Below are 15003 nucleotides of genomic sequence, written 5' to 3'. Positions count from 1 at the left end.
AGTAAGGAGGACATAGAAAGAACTAGGATCTGGCCCAAGGTGTGGATTTCAGCCCTTTAACTGTGGCACTTCCTTATATCTGGATCTCTCAGTGCAGTGGACTGTTTCTATGAGTATGGATTAATCACACAAATTAAGCTTTGCAAGCTTAGTCCTAGGTTTTTTATGGTCAGCCATAAAAGGAAATTTGTGTTTTGCTTTTGGGAGCCATTTTCAGCCATTTTGCCTAGTGCATCAAGTGGCCAAAGCACAGGGGGGAATGATATAGGCTAGAAGAGTGCCTTAGGATGCATTTCACAAATGACACCATATAAGAATAGATTGTATTGTAAGATAAAACAAATTAAAATGCAAATATCTCAGTTATTTTTTAGAATGAAACTACAGGCTTTAGAAATGCTTACATTTTTCCACAGCACGGTTAAAAGGCACTGGATTATTAACATCAAGCACTTTGGCTTCAATTTTGCAATAAAATTAGCTTGGTGTCAAAACAATTTAAAAAATCTAAATGCAGTTTCCTTACTGTATCAACATAGTTGAAATTCTAAGTATGTAACATTTAAATTGCTGTTAATGAGGGAGCTTAGTGGCATATTTTCAGCAGCAGCAGATCTGCAATAATAGTCTTATATTGCTGGGTTTTAGAAAATTAATATAAGGAAAATCATTTGAAAATATAAAATTTCTTCTATTGCCTTTCTAAGTGTTATTAGATGACATTTTTCTTTTTTCACAAAAAACTGCAAGACAAATAGGTGACTAAGTAGACTAGCATTGTAGCAAATATGACTTGAGAAGTGGAGCCAAAGCATCTCAAGGAGATGGGGAATAAAGGTCACAGTCTACTCTCTTGATCTTACATTCCACAGAAGACACCTCATGCCGGTCCAAGGAACAAGGAAATGCAGTTTGTAGCTTCCTGATCCTGAAGCTGCTAGGGTCCAGCTTACTCCTGGAGTTGGCTAGGGCAGCCCAGCACCCGGCTGCCATGGTAGCTATGGTCCTGTCAGCAGCTGAGGAATAGCTGGAGCATAGGAATAACTGGCTATTCCTCCTCCCTGTTCCCAACATGACGCCCTTCACCACCCCGGCCCCCTTTGGGAGCACCCCCCCCCCACCCACACATGGTATATCACCTATTCTGGGGACTATGAGTCTGTCAAAGAGACTCCCTACATCAAGGATGTGGCTTGCAGTCTGCTTTCAGCTATTTTTCTCGGTGTATCTTTGTGGCCAAAGCCAGGGACGGCTCATTGTTTTTTGCTGCCCCAAGCACGGCAGCCGGGCGGCCTTCGGCGGCGTTTCTGCCGGTCCCACGCCTTCGGTGTGCCCGCTACCAAATTGCCGCCGAAGCTGCGGGACTGGCAGACCTCCCGCAGGTATGCTGCTGAAGGCTGCCTGACTGCAGCCTTACTGCAGCTTTCATGGCGACCGGCACGCTGCCCTCCGCGGCTTGCCGCCCCAGGCATGCGCTTGCTGAGTTGGTGCCTGGAGTCACCCCTGGCCAAAGCACAGGGGTGAATTCCCCCTAAAGCCCTGGAAAGAAGAGCCTGCAATCTAAGGATCTGACCCTAATTCCTCTGAAGTGAATAGCAACATTTCTGTTGACTTGAAGGAGAGCTGGATCAGGCAGAAAACTAAGAAAACTCTCAGTTGCTCGGTGGGTGGCATGGTGCTACTGCATCTGTAGCCAAAACTGACCTGGGGCCTGATTTTCAGAGGCGATGACATCCCACTGACTTCATTTGGAGCATGATTGCTCAGAATCACTGAAAGCCAGGTCCACTGTCGTTATTTATTGCTGCCCTAAAACAATGCAAGATCACAACCAATCTCTAGGGCCTGTGACTCTTCTGCTCTTCATGCTAGAATGAATCTTATCAGCAGCTGAAGCTGACAGAGACACATGCAGGACAGGCTAATTAACGAGCACACCTAAACGAAGCAAAAGCTATAGAAGAAAATGACCTTAGTGGGTGATTGGTGTGCTTCCTGCAATTCAGTCACATTCAGTAAAGACTAGTAGGCGAAAGAGGTGATACAGCAAATGGGAATTGCTCTGCTGGAATGAGAATTATGTTGTTGAGATAGGAGGGTTAAGTGCTGTCCATGCTGACTCTTGCTAGTGAGAGGAGAAGACGCAAGGCTTATTGCACTTGACTCTACTATAGCACATGCCCAGGCCTCCAAATACATAATTTCAGCGTCAGGGTATTTGCCCCTGGTTTGGCTATTTCTTTTAAAGGGAAATAAATGAGATTGGACTGGGGAAGGAGACGAAAACATCTTCTCCTCTATTTTGTTACCACTTTAATTGTAAGTTTCCCATCCTCACTCACATAATTCTCCTTCAAGTTTGCAGCATACATCAACATCCCCATGCTACAATGTGTAACACAGATCCTCAAAATGGGGGACCGCTGGAAAATTTAACCCTTTTTAATGTGTCTAGGTGCTTTCCTTCATTACTGCCCTCCTTCTTTGTCTGTCTCTCTCCATTGCCCCAAATGTCCTTCTCTCCATGTACTGCTTCTGTTCTATCTGACTGCTTCCCAAATTCCCCCTTCTCATTCCCACTGTGCCCTTACATGTATGAGCAGCCACACTTCAGCGGGTTCCCTGCCTTTGGTACTATGAGGGAGCAAAGATAAAAGAACAGTTACTTACCGGAGAGCAACTGTGGTTCTTTGAGATGTGTGGTCCACATGGAGTCACCCTGGGGTGTGTCACATCAGATTGCCCTGGCCAACAGTGTCTGTTGAAGCCACGCCAGTATCCCAGATATTGTCATGTCCCCACAGCTGAGGGCATAAAGGGCAGAGCAGGACCAACCATCCTTCAGTCCCTTTGCCACTACAGAATCCCAGAGGAGTAGGACAGGAAAGAAGGATGGGCCATGGAATCTATTTGGACAACACATCCTGAAGAAACACAGTTACTGTAAGGTAAGTAACTTCTTTCTTTGAGTGATTCTCCACATGGATTCCATTCTTGGTACCTAACAAGCAGTTGTTGGAGGCAGGCAGTAGGGGTCCTACTTAAACAGTGACTGCAGAGCAGCCTTAACAAAGCAGGCATCTGATCTGCAAGCCTGTATTAAAGAGTAGTATCTTGTAAAGTTCTGGATCAAGCTCCATGCAACTGCCCTACGGATTTCACAAATAGGGACATTTTTCTAACAGGCTGCCTGAACTCTAATGGAAAGAGCTCTAAAGTGGCTAGGTGGATCTACCTGGCGAATATGTAACTTGTCCTTATACAGTTGGAAATCCACTTGCATAATATTTGAGAGGCTATTGCTTGATCCTTAATCCTTTCTGCAACCACCACTAACAATTTAGGGATGTTCTTGAATGGTTTCATCCTGTCAATGTAAAAATACAGTGCCCTTACCACATCAAGTGTGAGAAGTTTTGCTTACCTGGGGTTGAGTGAGGCTTGGGGAAGAACAATGGGAGATGACCAAACTGACTCATATAGCTTGTTGAAACAATTTTGGGCAGAAACTTAGGATGAAGCCTGAGATTGACCTTGTCCTTTTAAAACATTGAACCAAGGACTATATCTCCCTTACCTCTCCAAGGTGATGCAATAGCTACTACAAAGGCCATTTTCATGGATAGGTGGTAGAGGAGCGGGGGGAGGATGGACCCATCTACCCTGTTAATATTATATTTAGGTCCCAAGAGAGAAAGGGCTCTCAAACTGGTGTGAAAAACACAAGGAAGGCCCTTAAAGAATCTTGCAACTGTAGCATGGGAAAATAAAGTGTGGCCCTGGAGAGTAGGATGATGTGCTGATGTTGTTGCTAGATGGACTGTTATGGAGTTGATAGCCTAATTTTGTTCAGGGCTAGTCAATAGTCCAATATTGCTGACACGGGTGATGTCAAGGGAACCAACTGGTGCTGAGATGCCCAAACAGAAAGCCTCTTCCACTTAGCTTTATAAGTTACCCTGGTTGAGGGTTTCCTGCTTTGGAACAGAATGGTCTAAACTTTAGCTGAACAGCTTCTTTCAGTGTTGCCAGCCAGCACCCAGGCTGTCAGATATAACAAAGTTGGGTCCAGGTGATCCTCTGAGCATTTTTCTGCAAAACCTGTCAGCTCCCTTGGACATGGCGGGAATGGATACTGGCATGTGCAACAAATATTTTGAGGTAGGTCTACCTAGCAGTGATTCTCACAGCCAAGTTCAACAGACTCAGGCTTGTGCTACAAATAGTTGTATAGACAGGGATTTGAAGCTGTGGCTTGGGCTGGAGTTCAAGCTCTGAAACCCATCGCTAGCTTCAGAGCCCGAGCCACAATGTCTACACAGCTACTTTAGTACAATAGCACGAGCCTGAGTCTGTTGACCTGGATTGGCAGGCTCACTGCTGCAAGCTGTTTAGACAGATCTGTGCAGGTTCCAACTGTTCCTCATTTGTAGGCCTGGTGAGCCTGCCAGGCTTGGCAGAAGAGGAAGTGGTGCATGTCAGAGAGAAATCCCTATTATGCCTCAATGAGGATGAAGAAAAGAGATACACCTCTTCCGAGAGAGGTTGTCCTGTCAGCAGGGTTCTGGCTCTGTAGTGCTCTCTTAACTGTGAAGATGGTGAAGTCAGTATCGCAGATCCCTCCTTTACCTGCTGTATTGATGACGTGGCTTAGCACGACCCTCATCCCCTCAAGTATTGGAGACTCCAATACTGTGCTCTCATATAAATCACTCAGAACCATAGATGCCCTAGGTACCAACACACTAGGTACCGATGTGCAAAGCACAGGGAGCATGGTTCCAAATTTGCCTGTACAGAGGCTGTGGGTACTGAGTTACTGGATATGGAATGATCATTACTGAGAGAGAGACAGTCTACAGGTTTAGCGGGTATCACCACCACTCTCTTAACAGTTAGTACTAGGACTCCAGAGAGACTATTCTCAGGCAATTGGCTGCCCTTTGACTATTGAACTCAGAAAAGCTGGGCATGTGATGACTTGTGCCTCACCTAGGTAGGCACTGGAGAAGGTGACCTATGCCTTGGCTCAGTTTTAAGTGGTGGTTCTTCCTACCACTGTTAGAAGTTATTGAAGTTGGAATAGAGGCTAATAAGAGCAGTGTAGACAGGGAGGCATAGCTTTGGGGAGTAGAGAACATATAGGGTATGTACTCATCTACATACCCACACCCTTCAGACAAGTCTTTTCTTGCCTAAACTGTGCCTCACCAGCTTCAATGCTAGTCTATTTATGCCTGTGCTAGGGGGATTTTGCAGGTATGTTCTCTATACTCTGCATGCTTCTTTCAGTGGTGTGGACATACCCCTAGGCTGCAGATGCAGCCCCGACCGATACTATAGGCCAAAAGAATCTAGTCTTGCACACACAGAGTGCATGCACAGCCAAGAGGAGTAGAATCCATGTATACAGTCACTCAAAGAACCAGTAGCTCAATACAGGATTATGGTGAAGTAAGTGTAGCTGGAGGAGTTGCAGAGCTGCAGCTCTGGAGACAGGAGTTCATGACTGACATACAGAACAGCTATTGCATCGGCAGTGGCTTTGCAAGCCTTTTCCCACTGCCCCATCCCCATCCATTGTAACTCAGATAGGGTTGCTAACTTTCTAATTGCACAAAACCAAGTATCCTAGCCCTGTGCCTTCCCCGAGGCCCCGCCCCTTCCCCAAGGCTCCACCCCTGCTCACTACATTCCCCCTCCCTTGGTGGCTCACTCTCCCCAACCCTCACTCACTTTCACTGGGCTGGGGCAGAGGGTTGGGGTGCAGGATGGGGTGAGGGCTCTGAGGTGGGTCTGGGAATGAGGGGTTGGGATGCAGGAGGGGGCTCCAGGCTGGGGGCGGGGCCAAGGGATTCGGAGTGCGGGAGAGAGCTGTGGGTTGAGGCAGGGGGTTGGGATGTGGGAGGGGGTGAGGGCTTGGGGCTGGGGATGAGGGGTTTGGGGTGTAGGAGGGGGTTTAGGGTTTGGGGAGGGCTCAGGGCTGGGGCAGGGGGCTTGGAGTTGGGGCACAGGCTTATCTCGGTCAGCTCCTGGTCAGCAGCACAGCGGGGCTAAGGCAGGCTCCCTTCCTGTCCTGGCACTGCGCTAAGCTGCGGAAGTGGTCAGCCGCAGGTCCGCGGGTCCGGCTCCTAGGTGCGGGGGGGAGGGGCGCAGGAGGCTCTGCGCACTGCTTTTGCCAGCAGGCACCACCCTCCCCCCCCCCCCCCCCCAGCTCCCATTGGCTGTGGTTCCCTGCTTTAGACCTGCAGCACCGCTGATCGGACTTTTAACAGCCCAGTTAGCAGTGCTGACCAGAGCCACCAGGGTCCCTTTTCGACTTGGCGTTCTGGTAAAAAAATGGATACCTGGAAACCCTAACCTCAGGCCTTTCCTGGAAGGATAAGGTCTAAGGATGAAAGGGTCTCTGTGGCCACTTAACCTCTCTGAAGAGAACAACAACAAAGGTATTAATCAGTGCCAGTTGTTGTGCTTTTTGTGAATTTTACCAAAAGAGATGAAATGGACAGAGTCTGCAAACCAGAACTTGGAGTGTCAAATGCTTACAAAGTGTTCCTCTGAGCCAAGTAATTACATTCAAATTCTCTTTCTGTTGTATACTGGAAAATTGCTTTTCTTTTAGACTGGAGATATATTTACCACATGGGATCTGCTCTTTATTCTGGTCACTCAATTCTCCAAAGCAAGAAACTACAAAATTTGTCTTGGTTGTTAAAGATACTCCACAAAAAAGATGTCTTTTCATAAACACAAGCAAAGCCAATTGATGATCACCCCGAAAGAAAACTCCTTGCAGTAGAACTGCAGTATTACCAAGATGCTCTCTTGAGCTGTATGAGTGCACATACTCTTATGAGTTGCCCATTAGATTTGGCTGAATAATTCACTACATAAAATTTACTTGATAAATTATCCGTTTTTTATTCACAAATTGTCCACAGGTTTGTGAACATGCTCATTATTCAAAATTAATTATTGCCAATTAATTTAAACAAACAATACTTGGTCTGTAAAAAGCAACAGAGGGTCCTGTGGCACCTTTAAGACTAACAGAAGAATTGGAGTGTAAGCTTTCATGGGTGAATGCCCACTTCATCAGACGAAAGCTTATGCTCCAATACTTCTGTTAGTCTTAAAGGTGCCACAGGACCCTCTGTTGCTTTTTACAGATTCAGACTAACACAGCTACCCCTCTGATACTTGGTCTGTAACTTATATATGAGCCATTCACTGTGAGCACACAAAATTTAAAACGTAATAGGTCATGATAGGCTTCTTTTCCCTGACTGGATGATCATAATTCTTAGTCTCCAGGTTCTGGTGAAATTACTTGTGATTATGAATCTGAAATTCACATTCTGCAATATTCTATAATGTTTGCTTTACAATTTCTAGTTTGGAATTCCTGACAAAATCAGTTCATAGAATATTTGTGGATGGCAAACACAAAAAGGGGACAAACCAATCTAAGCCAATTCATAAAAAATAAAGGGAATGAAGATTCTTAGAAAATGTGTTGCAGTATTTGCTCAGTTCTGTTTCTCTTCCTTTTTTTATGATGAAAATCAGGCTGTTGTTACATTATTTACCAATTGAAAATTGCAGTTTCCTCTTTATATGAAAAAATAATCTTTCTATTTTTATTACTACTAAATGAAAACCTTAATCCAAAAGAACCAAACATACAACCCTAGCTTACATCATATTTGAAATCCAGAAATAGTTAGATTTAAATCACCCTGTGGAAAAATGACAGTACTCTCAAACTTTCCAATAGATTTTTTTATCTAGTCATCATGAAGTAAAAAAAAAAATATATATATATATATCAGTAAAGACATTTTTCAGCGAAAGATCTCTGACTGATGCACATTTATCCCTCAGTGAGATAACCAGTCAAACCCAAGGGGTAGTTAGAAGGGAACTTTGTGACAGAGAATCAGACCTGTTTTTTTCTGAGAAAGGCATCTCATGCCTAGGCCTTAACTCTCAAGAGTTTATCATGGAGTAGAAACCAGTGTTGTTTTTGTTTTCATCAAGGAAGTGAAGGCAGTAGGCACCATACACTGCATTGTTTTATACTATAAAATAAATGTCATTTCTCTTTAAAGGACTTGGTCCTAAATCATTTATGGGAACATTGTACAATAGAAATAAATCTAGCTATAAAATTATAATAGTACATTAAGTAATAGTTCACCTCTTTAAGCAAGATGTAACGATGTACAAAGGTAATGGAAAGATAAAGGAGAGAGAGTAAATGCATCTAGTGGTTAGAGCAGGGAACTGGGAATCAGAGGTTTAGGTTCTACGTATGCACACCCTGTGCATGAGTTTCCCTACATGTAGCATGGATTTAATAATACCAGAGGGGAATTGCAAGGTTTAACTAATTCATTTGTCCAATGTGCTTTGAGATCCTTGGAGGAGTTGCACTAAACAAGTGCATATAAATACACAAATGCCCTCCTACCTTGCAGATAGAGATCCAGTACAATATTTAACAATAAGATGCAGTAAATAAAAGAAATAACCATTGCAATAGATGGTGCCATTAAATCCTGTGATGAAAAACTTTGGGGTTTATGTGCCTTAGCATTATAAGAGAAGATACTTTGTTTTTAAAATATACTATCAAGAAATGGTGGAAACAAGATACATGCCTGAATAATAATAATTAAAAAAGATCTATAACAGCAACTTTTGTAGTGTTAGTGAATTTAATAATATTCATCTGGATTTCCGTGAGCATGGTTGAAAGCAGAATTTGGTCCTTTTATACTGACAGATTTTCCACTGGGCAAATATATTGTGTATAATGGAGAATTATTCTCCTTTAAGCTCCAGACACAAAGCCCCTTAAGTAAGGGGCCCTGTTCTAATGTGACCAGAGGGTATTTCAATTTAGATTATCTAGTGCCACTACAAATCACCTACAAGTTTTTGAAGTTGTGGTCAGCATACTTTATATATAAAATTGTGAAAATGTACTACTGTATTATTGACATCACCATTAAGTTTTCTGTACTTCTGGGACTGATGTTATATCACTACACCTACTGATTTATTGATTAATCCAAAAATAATTTGGACTGAACCAAAGCCATGATGAAAATGAGAGTCTTTCCACTGACCGCAATGGGCTCTGGATCTGGCCCACAGAGATTATGATGGTCTATTGGTAAGTATACTCTGCGGATAAAAATAATAGCTAATAAAACATTTTCACATTTCTACTGTTAACTGGGAAGTACTTCACTCTGAGTATTCTTTGAGAAATAGATTTAAGAGACAGACTTTTTTGATCAGGATTGCATTTGAAAAGAAGAAACAAGGACGAAGGTTTTGAATTCTTCACTCTACTCTGATAGATTTTTTAAAAATTAGAAATGATATACTTACGTCATAGCTTGATAAATATATTCAATTCCATAACGCATTGCAAATTCATCTACAATTTCTTGTGCAGCAGCATCAAAGTATACCTTCCAGGCTTCATCTCCTTTCACTTCAGGGATTTTTACACCACCATTAGATTTAACTTCAGTCAAATAATGGAATAGGTTCTAAAGGTAAGAGATTTTTTTCAAATTAATGGGAAATTTCAATATTTATGTGGCATTATATAAGTCTATTCTATATTATAAAATATTTTTTCAGAATATTCATTAATTTCAATTTTTGTTTGCCTCTGCAATTACTAATACCAAACTAACCATCATTTGGAGAGGAAAGACTAAAGCTTTAAAAATACTTTTTAAATGGAGCTCTCCCAGTGCAGGCTAGTGATTCAGCAACCTGATCTATCTCCTTGACATAAGGTCATTTCAGTTAACCATTGCCAACAGAGACAATTCTAATGCTATACAAAATAGTGCAGGAAGTTTCTCTTTTGTCTTATGTGCCCTTGTTAATGAATTATATCATTATGTTATAATGCTCACTGAACTGTCCAGCAGCTTGAATTGGATTTTTAACCAATGAATTTCAAGTTTCATGATTTAAAAATTCTGAATTATAGGCAATTAGTTAAGAATATCTCAGAAATTGCTCAAAGAACAAAGGGACATAGCAAGGATCAGGGTTTAGCAACCTTCACAGCAAGAGCTAGCATTTAATTTGCATGCAATGACAGAGAATTTGTTCTTCTCAGATTGCCTGGCTTAGCTACAAACAAATCCAAAAAACAGGACTGTTGAATTCAGTTTCCTGGATATTTTCAATGACAAAAGATGACCAACAATTTTGAGATCTCCATTTTACCTTTACACAACCATTTCTCTTTAGCCCAGTCCATAACCATGTAGCGGGTGATCCTGCACCATTGATATTAATGGTGTTCCGCCATTCACTTCAAAGTGAAGCTGATCTGGGCCCTATACAACTTAGATACACACACTGTGCATGAAGACACGTGCCCAATGCAACTATACCTTAGAGACATTTTTGTAGATACCCTTTAGAGCTTTAGTACTGTACCTTTCATAGCACACCCATACAACATTTATCTATTTTCTTGTGCTTGGGGGATAAAAATTAAATGGTGGGCCAGTCTGATGCAAACAGGAATTAATGGACACAGAGATGCTCTCAAGTAGCTGCTGCATTTATTTGTGATTAATTTTCTTTTAATTTATGTCAAAGGCCGTCTACTCTTGGTGCTGCTTGTTTCTCACCATCATTCCCAGGAATTCTTCTGCCTGTCCTCATATTATTATTTTTCTGGGACATTGCAGAGATATTAATGCTCATCTACCAGTGCTGCTGTACACTGCAAGGCACCCTTCAATGAATCGAAGGACGGGACGTACATAGATAATAAGATATTGTCCTTTGTTCACACAGCGAATGAAGAGTCTCCCTTGCTCTCCCACCCTCTATCTTTCATATTATTTATTCCTAATCACATCCTAAGTCCTCCTAAGGATCTAAAATTAGAAATAAGCCACCTAGGTCAGTAGTTAAAATCTGAAAACTATATGGCATGAGCAGGAGAAAAAAAAAGTCTAATATTTTATTAGATGCTTTCCTAATTCCATGTAAAGCTCTGCCAACACAATTTGATCCTGGACTTCTATTGTAGACAAAGTCCAAATGAAACTAACCGGAAATCTGACTGAGAAAGAACTGACCAGTCAGCCCCCAGGAAGGGAAACACTGCTCCATATGGATTGCTATGGCCTGTGTGTCAACTATCCTAAACATTGCATCACTGATTTCTCATGTCTCCCATGGATGATGTGGGAGCATATGTATTCTGGAGGGGTTTTTTTTAATAATTTAAAAATAAACAAATACAATCCTAGTATTCTTGATGATATTAACAAGCATATGACTGGCATTTAACATGTAGAGCGTAGAGAACTGCAGAAGCAAAGCTTAGGAAGTCACATGGCCATTTCACCTATTTCTACTTTCTAACCATTTGGCAAGACTAATCTGCTGATGTAGTAGCATATCAGTCTCTCTTCCTTGGATACAATAACTTTGAATCTGGTCATGAGATTCAATCATCGATACATATTCCAAGAGTTTTAACTGAAAAACGTGTTGAAGTGAAACTAAATGTATCACTGTTCTAGCCTTCATAGCCCTATGTTCTCTATTTATTTAATTTCTATGTAGCAAAATGATCTTGTACATGAACAAACTTCACCAACATACCTCATGTAAATATGTGTATTGCACATGGTATGGAGCAACTTTCTCCTCTCCTTTTATTTCAACGTTGATTTTCAACCTAATGGCACCAGAGACAGCTGATTTATCTGTTCGTTTTTCTGAAGAAACAGAAAAATAATTGTTAATTTTTACCAAGAATACATTTCTGTCAAAACAGAGAAACACTACTGCAGTTCTAAAAATTGTTTCGGTCCAAATACTGTAATGTTTTCTATGCCTCCAAAGTCCAGCTGTTGAGCACAACATATATTGATTTCCATAGTTAGGAATTTCTAATGTAATGTCATTTTTGATATTTTTGCAAACCTGAGCTCCCATATGGTCCAGACCATGGACTGCAATATCTTGCCGTGAAGTAACAAATCTCCCATAATTTGTCACCCAAACAAACTCAAAATAGGTTGTACACAAATGTGTGTACTACTTTCTTTTAAAGGAAATGAGTTAATTCACCTATTTCTTATTTACTATTTTATTATTACTATTGGTGCTTCCCCATGGGCAGCACCAACAGCCTCAAAGACATCCATGCCTGAGGGGAAACTCCAAATTCTGTGCATAGGCGTGATTCCTCAACTGGGGCTGAATCATACTGAAGAAAACATCTTGAGAACTTTGCATGAAGCCATCTATATTAGTTTATCAAGTTACTACTGCTTCTTATGCTGACAGCTGTTCTTTGATTTCACCTATTATTATTCCAGTCCATTCAAGCAGTGTAATCTGATTTAACAAGCATTACGTTTTTTTTTTAAATAAATCCTTTGTACCGTGCTGTGAAATGAATCATGAATAAAGGGAATGGTATAAGGAGTAAGAATCTGGCACTTTTACTAATCCAATGCATTTCTTTTTTGAAACTCCCTCCCCCCCCCCCGAAATGTGTGTGTGTGGGCACTAGAATGACATATACCATCCTCCTTTTTAAGATATTACAATTATCAGGAGCCACCTATAAAGTTTATTGTAGAAGACAGTTAAAAGCTTTGCAGTCTATACTTTTTCTTTCTTTTCTCCAGTTATACAATAAGGGTATGTATTTTCAACATTAAATTGCTTCCAATCAAATCAGTTAAGCAACAATTTTTGAGGCATCAGTTTTGTCAATTGCTTTCTATTATTGTATCAGTTTTATCAATTGAAAGATACTAAGGAAATCTTTCAGGATGACAATGACTTGTTTATCTTATTAAAAAATTACTCTGTGTACAAATATAAAAACACATGGCTAAAAGATTTGTTTAATTTGCTGCAAAGAATCAAAAGTTTTTCTTTACATGTCCGTATATTTCAATGGCTAACGAAACATTGAGTAGAACAGTGGAGAAATAAGGATATTACACTGCGTGATAAAGATTTTTGCCCAGAAAACACATGTGTTCCAACTTTGGCAAACTCCCTGTTAGATAATTTACCTTTTGCAGAGCAGGCAATCTAGATGAAACGTTGTTAGCATATTTATATTATCAAACAAGTAGAGGAGGATAGTACTTGAGTTACAGCACATCTAGTGGATACAAACTTGCTTCAGAAAAAAAGCAATATTGCATGCTTATCTTTATGTAAGCTAACATCTACTTGCAAACATTAATTATTTGAACAAATACAAATTGGCACATTGTGTGTAATCATGGGCCTTATTCTCATCTCTGTTACATGGGTATAAATTAGAAGAGAGTCCAATGATAACAGACGAGCACAAGTGAAATGTCAAAGGAGAATTAGGCCCAGGACTATACAGAAACATATATTAAATGATAACATGATTATTATTTGATTCTCAGTAAGCAAATGATTCTATGTGTTTCTATATGTGATTCATTTCACATACAATGAGATGTGAATAAAGTGATATGAGGTATTTATTTACACTATCCCGATAGCTGTAGCAAAACTATCTACCAAATCCTTTGAAATGATCTCATTTTGAATTAAATCAAAAATTTGTCTTTTGGAGTAGGAATTGCTTTAATTGGCCTGCTATTCAATCTTTAAATAAAGTTTTATTTTTCTTAAGTCTGACTCAAAAGTGAGATCTAATTCCACCTTGACCTGAACCTGGAATCCAAAACTGAATATAATTTTATATATTAAGAAGGAGGTTGGCGGAAGCCTCCAGGTAGATATTGAATGAACATGGAGTTACCCGCACTGTACGCTTTTATCTGCCGGGTAGTCCCAGGCATCTAATAGTAAAGTTGCAACCTGATTAAAATCATATCAGGTGTCTCCTGTCCTTTTGGCATAGCCAGACAATTATTTCTCTAAAATTTGACTCAAAAGTGAGATCTAATTCCACCCTTTTAAACCTGGAATCCAAAACTGAGTATAATTTTATATATTAAGGGGAATATTATTTTCATACCACAAATATGCATTACAAAGTTCACAACACTATACATCTTGAGATTTTTTCTAAACTAATTTTAAGTAATAGAAAATGATTAATACCTAAATTGTACCATACATCCATTTCTCCGCTTAGTGTTCTCACTTCAATGATTGTTTGTCCCAGAAAGTCATCTGATTCCTTTTTGAAATGTTGCTTTACTCTAGATTTAATGTCATCATCTTCATCCCAGACTCTTACTTTTATTCTGTCTGTGGAGTTATGGCATTCACTGTAAAACAACATACAACAAGATACAGGCCATGATACATTTCCCCAAACAGACTTGTGAATTACTGTTTATTATTATTTATTAATTTTATTATTGTAGTGCTAGAAACCCCAGTCATTGACCAATACCCCATTGTGCTGTTGAAACACAAAACAAAAAAGACAATCCCTGCCCCAAAGAACTCACAATATAAAACAAGAGACAACAGATGGTAGGGAAGGATAATTATGAAGGCAGGGAAAACAAACAGCAGTAGCCTTCAAAACACAACTAATTTTTTGAAGTATGCCTTACTTTCTGCCATGGACACCTCACCACTGGTGAAGATCCCCCTCTATAGGGGAAGCCCAGGGCAGCTGCAGCCAGGAGAGACCCTGGCAGAGCAGCTCCATTAGACCCATGCTGCCAAAGTGGAGGCCAGAAGAACCACAGGGGCCTGGAACTGTTCTGGCGGCACAAAGATTCCATGTGGATGTACATGGCCTCTCACAGACCTTCTGGGCACTGCAGAGATTCTGAGAAATTTGAGGGATATGGGGAAGGGGTGGGAGAGAAGGGAAGTGCCCCACAGTATATTACGTGAGAGAGGAGAGGCAGACTCCATACTGTCTTGATGCAATGACAGGACAGAAAACTCAGAGAGGAAACTTTGCAGATTTCTCCTCCCATCAGCTCCTGTAGTAAAGCCCATCAGGTTTAC

General features: G+C 40.8%; 1 protein-coding gene across 1 annotated transcript in view; it reads right to left on the bottom strand.

Annotated features, from left to right (window-relative positions):
* The window catches only part of UNC13C (unc-13 homolog C), a 402369-nt gene that overhangs the window by 212682 nt on the left and 174684 nt on the right, over positions 1–15003 (bottom strand). The window contains exons 10-12 of the mRNA XM_065558178.1: positions 14134–14303; positions 11665–11780; positions 9403–9566 (exon numbers count right to left, since the gene is read on the bottom strand). Of these exons, the coding sequence (XP_065414250.1) occupies positions 9403–9566; positions 11665–11780; positions 14134–14303 (450 nt within the window). The remainder of the gene's footprint in view (positions 1–9402; positions 9567–11664; positions 11781–14133; positions 14304–15003) is intronic.

The sequence above is a fragment of the Chrysemys picta genome, chromosome 10 (genome assembly GCF_011386835.1).
Source record: "Chrysemys picta bellii isolate R12L10 chromosome 10, ASM1138683v2, whole genome shotgun sequence".
Lineage (NCBI taxonomy): Eukaryota > Metazoa > Chordata > Testudines > Emydidae > Chrysemys > Chrysemys picta.
The sequence above is the reverse complement of the archived record's forward strand: the minus strand, read 5'-3'. Positions and strand labels throughout refer to the sequence as shown.